Source organism: Rhineura floridana, chromosome 3 (genome assembly GCF_030035675.1).
Source record: "Rhineura floridana isolate rRhiFlo1 chromosome 3, rRhiFlo1.hap2, whole genome shotgun sequence".
NCBI lineage: Eukaryota > Metazoa > Chordata > Lepidosauria > Squamata > Rhineuridae > Rhineura > Rhineura floridana.
Window position 1 is genome coordinate 56819567 of NC_084482.1, and position 9603 is coordinate 56829169.

The 9603-nt window shown below is 40.9% G+C and overlaps 1 protein-coding gene across 6 annotated transcripts in view; it reads left to right on the forward strand.

The window, feature by feature from the left end:
* The window catches only part of SPAG9 (sperm associated antigen 9), a 150358-nt gene extending 145293 nt beyond the window's left edge, over positions 1-5065 (forward strand). For 3 of the 6 annotated variants that reach the window (XM_061615999.1, XM_061616000.1, XM_061616003.1), the window contains 2 exons: positions 608-754; positions 1382-5065. In XM_061615999.1, the coding sequence (XP_061471983.1) occupies positions 608-754; positions 1382-1497 (263 nt within the window). In that variant the 3' untranslated portion in view covers positions 1498-5065. The remainder of the gene's footprint in view (positions 1-607; positions 755-1381) is intronic. The other 3 variants (XM_061616001.1, XM_061616002.1, XM_061616004.1) reach the window with 1 other exon arrangement.
* Positions 5066-9603: the final 4538 nt, after the last annotated feature.

A 9603-nucleotide genomic window follows, 5' to 3' on the forward strand; every position in this document is an offset into this window, starting at 1 on the left:
TGCCTGTCCAGTGCAGATTTTAAGCAATGTGTCACTGCAGTCAGAAATATTTGCTGTTTATTTCAGTGATTGGCATGTATGGGAAAGGCCACTCCTATGGTTATTCTCATCTCACTAAAGTAATACATAAAACCTGGGTTAGGTGGCTTGTGATGATCAGTGGGCAAGGGTGCTATATCTGATGTTAGCAACATGGGAACCACCACAGGAGTGGTGGCTCCTAAGGCACACACTGTTTAAATCTGACCTTAGTTTTACATTTGCCTTGCCATTTCTCTGACTGATTTTCTTACAACAGCAACCTTTGTAATTTTTTATGTCTCAACATTTACAATTTCTTTTCATACTTTGTGAGAGATGGCATTAATTCAGCAAGGATGTTTAAGATGTACCAGGCAAGAAAGTTATACACCCTTGATAGTGGAGCAGCAAGTAAAGTCTCAGTAAGTTTTTGGTAATACAAGGGAAAGCTTAATTGGAGGGTTTGTGTGGCCATTAAGGCTGTCTTTTTCACATGCTTGCAACACTTGCTTAATCACTTTGGGAAACTTGTGTTCTCAAACTGTTCCATAAAATGTAATTTTTATGCTTTTCTTTTGGCATCTAGGTCAGGTTATTTGTCCCCAGACCGGAGGAGGTCCAGAGCTGTCTGGTGATAAAGCTACCCTATCGACACAGGAATCTAACAGCCAAGTTCCTTTAAAATCCATGTTGGTGATAAGTGGAGGAGAAGGATACATTGACTTCAGGATGGGTAAGAGCCTTCCCAAATGGCTATCTTTATAAGCTTAGAACAATTAAATAAAATGTAGAAGATTAATCACTCCTTTCCCCCCTGAATTGCAAGTAGATGTAAAGATTGCTTAATTTTAGTGGTTTCTCTAAACTTTCTCTAGCTATATTTCTGTATTCTTGGTGATCATGTATCAGTGAACACGTAGATTGGCCAGCTTGTAGAAAACAATTATTTGAAAGTAGAAAAATCTGTTCCCAGCCTGATGGGCCATCAAATGTCATAGGCACGAGATCTTGCTGCAGATTACTGCCAAGAGACTCTGCAGTAAGAATCCACCTGAGTTAGAGGCAGACTTCTTATTGTTTCAGAGCTCTTTCAGTTCCCATTCTTTAGCATTACCATTGCAGAAAAGGAGGGCAGCAGATGGCAATGGGTTCTAGCAACATGTGCTGTTATACCCTTACATACATACATTGCCTGCAACTCAGTATATTTTAAGAAAATGTATGTTTTCATTGACCACAAGAGCAGATGGCAGCTATTTCTCTTTGGCCTCAAATTTCTAATGGGCCGTTGCAGCTTTTCTTTGTGTTCCTTGTAATCATGTTAGCCTGTTCATCTGAAATGTTCTGTCTTCCTTCCCAGGTGATGAAGTTGGTGAATCAGAAATCCTTGGAGAGGCACTACAACTTGAGCCTTCTGTAGCCAAAGCTGAGAGGAGCCACTTGATAGTGTGGCAAGTTATGTGTGGCAGTGAATAAGCCTTTCCCCCTGAAAATGGCTTGGGACTGCAAAAGCTGTTGCATGTCTTTGGTTCTGTTTTATTTCTGTGGAACCCATTTCACTACATCTGAGCATTTCTTTCCCACTTGACTTTGTATCTCAAACCTTAACAATACAAGAATTAGCTTGTGCTGTTTTACTGCATCAGTGTTATGTAGCAAGAACAAATTGGTTTCCTTAAACAGACAAATGCTGTATTTAGTCTCCCAAATGCAGCTTACTGTATGCCCCACTGCAATACATTTTTATGGTGTCACTTTCTACCATAGGTTAAGTTTAAACATCTTGAATTCATCTGTACAAATTTATTAACTAAAACAGCAAAGTTACTTCCAATGTAGTATTTCAAAAATATCAGATGAAATATATTCAAGTGATACTCTATACATTCAGTGAGGGTTAAAACAAGTTGTACATTTTTATTTGTTCATTTCTGAATTCTACCAATCTTGTTTACCCTGGTGTATTGGATGTACTGTTTATATCAAGCCCTGAGCTGATAACATAAGTTGCTTGTTTAATTGCTAATAGCACTAAAGATGAGAAGTACTGCCCTTAATAATGAGAATTGTGATATTTTATGGGAAGAACCTTTTCCTAGTTTCCGTACCTGAGATTACTTGGAAACATCTTGCTTAATCTCAAAGGACATTCTTGAACAAAATAATTTGCAACCTTCTTGTATGCTCCTTGAGCAGAGGATGGTTACTTTTGCACACCTATCATCTTGGACCCTAGCTGGTCAGATACAGGACACTTGACATAAAAATACTCGAACAGGGAGCAAAATAGGTGATAGCTTTAACTGCTCAAGTGAGAGAAAGGGAAAAGTCACCCCTAATTAGGTTTAAAATGATTTATTTTTCATAGTCCGTTTAGCTATTATGTGAAATTATAGGTGGAGAGTTGCAGATAACTTGCATTGGTGTAATCACTTATGCTAATGGGACAGCATCAGTGTAGATGGTCTTGAGGTCTACCCCCAAGTCTTAGGAAACAGAAATAACTTCATACAACTCATTCTGTCTTACTAAGCTTTGGATTGACTGCCTTTGCTACAGATTTACTGACCTGATGGCAAAACTAAGCTGAATGCTATCCTTTTAATTCTTTAAAGGGTATAGCAGTTGCCTAATATTTCATTTTTTGGAAAATATGAATTAAAACATTAACTTTCAGCTAGTACACACCAAGAGACTGGGCTCTTCCCATTAGATGGGAGCAGATTGAAGTGACAGAATGGAAGAATTTCAAGAGTGTCAAATGACAACAAAAAATAGAAACAGTCTTGAAAAACTGCCTAAACATTTTTATGCAATTGGAGCAGTTTGTGATTTGTCAAGGAAACATGTATTTATATATATATATATATACACATATATATACATATATACACACACATTAATTTTTTAAAAATCATGTTAAGCTAATGTCTATTGTGTAAATATTTATTTAGGCAGCTTTTTAAAAAAAGAAATGAGCATCTTACCTGATTAAAATTTTTAGTAAAACTACATTCAGGTCTATTGGTTATAGATTTATATGTATAAATACTTTTTAAGCACCATATTTTGTACACAACTGATAAGTTCTGGTAAGTATGTATTTACATCATTAAATGTGTGGTTAAAATTATTGAATGTCTAATATCTTGGTAATAGATTTTTTTCCCCTCCAATATGCCAAAAGTGATAATGATCACAGTTTACTCAACATTTTCAAATGGTTCAACTGTGTTCAGAAAATTGAAGAAAAAGAACCCTGATCTAAAAACCTATGGAAGATCCCAAGAAGCATGTAGCTTTTTTCTCTTTATTTTCCAGAAAGTGTCCATGTGCGTACATATACACACACGTCCCACTTGTTTGTGTTGCAAATTCAAGCACTTGTTGAACATGGGAGAGTATAAAAATCAATTGGGAGATGTTCAGGGGAAAAGTAGACATTTTGCTGCGTGTGCCTAACTCAGCACAAATGATTGCTATCAAGACACGCATTTTGGATTGTTTGCTGCCCTCCAAGCAGTCTTAGCTGTGTTTACGGCTTGTAATATTGATTGTCCAAGCAAAATGTTTCTTCACAGTTGCATGAGCCCATCACTTTTAAGTCCTGTACCTTAGTTGGCCCCTTTGGACTCCTTACATTGATGGTCATGATTTCTTGAAAATATTCTCCATATCGTTCGGTAGTGTAAGCAGGAGGTCACTAGGTTGAATTGCCACATTCAGATTCTTGGAAAGAGAAACGAGATTTCTTTTTCTTTTTGTGTGTTGCTTTCATTTTAAAAAATATTTAATGAGCTATTTCTCTGCTTTACTGCTGTCAGACCACAGATGCATCTGGGTAGCATTTTTAATAGCTTACCAGATGTAGTGGGTAAACTGCCATTCTGTTATCATTTGATCAGCTGCTATTCACAGCAGAGGAGACAAGAGACCAGTAGAGACTTGTGCTATTAGTGCAAGTGAGGAATTGGCATACATTCTTCTTCCCTTGTTCATTTTTAAATGTATCCCTTGTCCTAAGGAATAGCAGGTTTAGAAGGTGGGTATCATCATCATTCACTGAGATGTATACACTCCCTGTTCCAGAGCACTTTTTAATGATAGGTGGTAAAACTTACTAAATTTCATGCACCAAATGATTGCCTAAAAAAATCTGTTTGGAGAATGTCTTATGTATCACATACTCATAGTTCTAAAATCAGAAGTTGGAATGAATCTCTTGATAGTTAACAGCTTTGTTAATAATTCAAGAGAGCATTTCAGGCACAAAAATATGCAGCACATGATCTGTCTAGGTAAATGTGTCTTGCATGGTAAAAAGTAAAATGAATTTTTTATATATCCTGCCATATTGTCCATTTATTGTAAGGTCTTCCTGCATTGGATCAATTAGAGCTGGCAGAGTGTAGACACTTTATCATATGCTGCCTTAGTAACTACAAAATGTTTTTATAATCTAATATGCTAATTATTCTAAAGAACACGGTGTCTTGAAGATAATGTGTAACTGAATATTTATTTCCATGTGAGTATTATGAAAGTTACCAAAGGACTGAAACTGACTTGGCACTCTTGCAGTTGACCCTGCGCATAAAGGATCTTGTAAAGATCCTAAATTTGTAAAAATGACACAGGGGGAAAAACACATTTCTTTGTGGATGCTAACTTTATTTTCCTAACAGGGTTATGCCATATTGTAACAACCCACGTTGAACCTCCAAACATTGTTCTATACACTAATTATTTTTCCTTCTAACAATTTCTTTGTTGCACATTTCTTAATCTTTTAAACAGGATTTAACACATTTTACAATCTTTAATTTTTTGAAAATGTTGTCTAGACACTTTATGCTGAATTTTACTTGCCTCTGTAACCTTGAGATGGATACTGCAGCATTAAATTTGCTGTCTGTTTAAAACTTGAGGCTTCTTTCTGTGAGCCAGAAAGCTCATATAGCAGTGAAGTTATTTCAGTATTTATTATTGAATCCTTGGGGTTCAGAATGTAACTTTGTACATGAAACATATATAAATATGTATATGAAACGCACTTTTGCTTTAGTGTCTTTCTTACATCCCCATGGTGAGCATAGGTTATAGTTACTAAGGGTTTATTTGTCTTGCCAGAGCAATGCAAGGTTGACCACAGACTGATTTTTATACTGTCAGGTATTCAGCAACATAGATTTGTATGGTTAAGGAGAAGTAAGTGATTATTCTTCACAACTCCAAACTTTACCTGACCAAACTGGGCATGGTAAAGCTACTTAACATTGATGCTGGAAACACAAAGATCCAAATGTTCTTTTGGAAGCACACATTGATTTTAATAGTAATATTAAATTTCTAATCTGCCCTTCCTCCTAAAGGAACCCAGGGTGGCAAACATCAAGTTAAAATACTACAACTTAAAATAAAAAAATGAAACAATTTAAAAACGAACTAAAAAACTTCAAAACATTCCAAGCATCTAAAAACATTTAAAAGCAATCACATTGCCCTCACAGTAGCTAGTTTCAAGGCTACCATGGCCAGCATCTTACAGGCATCCAACCCCTGGGTGAACAGGAATGTTTTAAAATTTATCCTGGAAGTCAAAGGGAGAGATGCAGCTCACCAGGGAGGGCATTTCACAAATTAGGAACCACCACTAAGAAGGCCCTGGCACAGGTCAATGCCAACCAGGCAGCAGCCAGAGGCAACACCACCAATAGGTCCTCCCCTGCCAATTGGTTGATATTGGGAGAGATGGTTGATATTGGAGGAGTTGCTCCTTTAGTTGCTCCTAAAGCTGTTTAGGGTTTGTATGCTTGTACTAACACTGAATTGAATTAGGCTTGGTAGCTCACTAGCAGACAGTGCAGAGCTTACAGGTCCAGTGTTGCGTGACCCCACCGAGTGGCCCCATTTATTAACTTAGCAGCCGTATTCTGCACTAGCTTTATTTTCCAGCAGGGCTGGTGCCATCCTGCCCCTGGCTGCCTGCTCCCAGCCCCTCCCCCACAGGCCGTGTGGGACAGCTCCACCTACCTCTACTCTCTTTCTGTGAATGCCCTGCGCGCTGGGCACACAGGTTTCTGCCATCAACCAAGATGGCAGCAAAGGCTTATCTAAGGGACTGATACCCCTGCCGCCAATTTTGTTGATGGTATGCATGTGTCCTATGCTGTGTGCACGCACATGCCTGCCATCAATTAAGATGGCGGTAGGGGCATCAGCCCCTTAGAGAAGCCTCTGCTGCCATCTTGGTTGATGGCAGCTGCACATGCAAGGCATTCACAGAAAGGGAGGAGAGGTAGGTGGAGCGGGTGGGCACCACAGGCCCGCATGGTCTGTAGGGGGGGCTGGGGCTCTGTCTCTGCGATCTGTGGCAGGGTTGGGAGTCAACCCTGCCGAGGATCACGGAAAGGGAGCACTACCCCCACACCCTAAGGAGGGGCCCCTCTGGGCCGCAGGGGCCCTTAGCCAGGGCCCAACCTGGCCGTCCTTTGGCGCCAGCCCTTCTTCCAGGGCAGCCCCACATAGAGCTCATTGCAGTAGTCTAAACAGGAGGTCACTAAATCATGGGCAACTGAGATCAGACTATCCTGGTCCTGAAGCAGCCTAAGAGGGGCATAGGCACTCCTGGCCACAAAAGCCACTTGAGACGAGACATGCTGGAATTTAGGAGTGCTTTTTCTAGGGGGAGTGCAGTCCCTCTCAGGACACATTATACACCTGATTCCTGAATAGAGGAACCACCCACCTACAACACCTCCATCTTAGTACGATTTAAGCCTCAGTTTATTGGACCCCATCCAACCCATCGCTGCTGACACCAATCAAACACCTTTACAGCCTCTCCTGATTCAGATGGATTTGAGAGAGCTGTGTGTCAGCAGCATACTGACAGCACTGTGCTGCATACCTCCCAACAGTTTCTTACAGATATTGAATAGCATAGGAGAATGGACTCTTGCAGGAACCCACAATTCAAAAGCTACAGGGCTGAGCTACAGTCTCCTAATGCTAATTTCTGGTAACAACACTGCAGGTAGCAGCTTAATCACTGTAATACAGTGCCTCCCAACTCCCATACTTCTGAAGTGTTCCTCCAGAACACCATAGTCAATGGTGCTGAGAGATCAAGGACAATCAACAGGGTTGCATTCCCCTGTCTCTGTCCTGATAGGTTGTCATTCTTGGTAACCAAGGTTGTTTCAGTGCTAAAATGGGCCTGAAATCAGATTGAAATGGTCTAGATAATCTGCTTCCTGCAGGCACTCCTGCAGCTGGCCAGCCACAACCCTCTTCATCACCTTGCTCAAGAAGAGAGTATTAGATACTGGATGGTAGTTTTCTAAAACCTCTGGATCCAGGAAGGACCTCTTCAAGAGGAGCCCTACCACTGCTTCTTTTAAGACAGTCGGCATAACTCCCATAATGAGGCATTAACTGCTGCCTGGACCCATCCAGTCAATCTCCTCCGACTAGAGTTTGGTAGTCAGGATGGGCAGGGATCAAAAGTGCATGTAGTCTGCCTCACTGCTACAAATGTCCTGTCCATGTCAGGCTGCAACAACTGAAACTAATTCCAGAGGCTGAAACTCAGCAGTGCTCCTGGGACCTCCAATGGTCCTGGACTAACTGTGGCATCACGTTTGGCATGAATCAGAGTGATTTTGCCCTCTAAGTGTTTTGCAAATCTTTTGCAGTAGGCTAGTGAATGGTCCATTGTTAATGATGAGGCACTGATCTACACCAGTCAACTTACCACTCTAAACAGCTCTGCTGGGTGATTCACTGAGTACGCAACAGAGGCTGAGAGAGAGAATCTTTGCCATCACCACTGCCAGAAAACCCAGGAGCTTCCCTGACTTCCCAAGGGCACTTTGGAACGATTGTGCCAATAGCCCTCTCCATTTCATCTTTCCACAGTGAAATGAGGACCTCAACAGGAGCACCAGTTATGCAGCCTGAAAAATCTCCCAAGACCATTCAGAAATCCATATGATTTCATCAATCTCTGAGGATGTACTATCTTAACTGCCCCCACGTGGGGAGGGCTAGTCACAGCTAATCCAAACCTGACCAGGAAGTCAGCATCTATGACAATGGGGTAATAACTTCCCCTCAACCTCCAGATCCTTCCCAATTCCCCCTGTAGCAAAAACCAGCTCTAGGGTATGATATGTGTCAGGGCATGATGTGTTGAATGAATGATGTACTGAGAACTCATTGTTGTCATGGCAACCATGAGGTCCTGAGCTATCTCTATCAAGGTAGAGTAGATATGGGAAGTCCTGTAGGACTTCATTGTCCAACACAATACCAGACTGGTTCCACTAGCTCAGAGAGGTGGTTTGGCAGTAAAGTGGATGGGACACTAACAAGATTATGGTTCTATCTTTGCCATGCAGCCATCAGCAAGTACAAATGCTCACATACAGCTCCCAGATGGACTGGTCTCCTGGTGAGAATGATGGAACATTTATGGATAACTACCATGCCCCTTCCCTGTTCCTCAGACCTTGACTGGTGCTGCACCCAAATACCCAGTCGGGCAGAGCTGGGTAAGGCCAGTCCTCCCCCTGCTCACCCGCTCAGGTGATGCACACCAAGTCAGCCACCTCATATTGAAGTATGTACAGTCTGCATGTTCATATTTGGTAGAAGAGATGCATGAATAAAGGACTCCTATCCTACTTCAAAACTAGAGTTCTCCATACTTTTTGGTACTGGGGAATGCTTTGTGGTGCAACCATTACTAAGCAGATGGATCTGAAGAGTATTACAGTGTTTTGCCATCACTTCACCAGAAAAAAATCTGCGTATACTGCAGATCACACTCTGTTCTGGGTAATAACATAAGCTTATATTATTATTATTATTTATTATTATTATTTAAGATATTTCTAGCCCGCTCTATTTTAAACAGAAACTCAGAGCGGCGAACAACGGAGGATAAAATAGAACACAATAAAATTTACAACCTCTACATGCAATCAATATAGTTAAAAACATACAAAAAACTAATGCTTACAACATAATTTGTTAAAATTCCTATTCCACGCTCAATTTAAACGCAGTCCGAAAAAGGATCGTCTTAACCTGGCGGCGGAATGCCAAAAGTGAAGGAGACAACCGTACCTCTGCTGGCAAAGCATTCCAGAGTCTAGGAGCGACAACAGAAAACGCCCTATCTCTGGTTCCTGATAAATGAGCTTGTGAGACTGAAGGGATCATGAGAAGTATATCCTCAGAGGACCTCAAAAGATGGGAGGGTTCATAACAAAGCAACCGATCGGACAAATAGACAGGGCCCAGGCCGTGTAGGGCTTTAAAGGTTAATACCAGCACTTTTTATAGTACCAGTGCTTTGCCCCAGTGAGCCCAAACGTAGTGATTGGCCACTGAGTGGTAGCTCACTCTTTTGTGTGTTAGCCTTTGAGAAAAGAGTGATGTCTTCTCCCAGCAGAATACTTTCTGTTCAACTTAAAGGTAACACTTTCCCCTCCCGAGGGAAATTAGCGTTCCTAACAATGTATTTAAGTTTTAACTTTCAAGGTTCAAATAGGATGGTTAGCATCATGAAGTTTC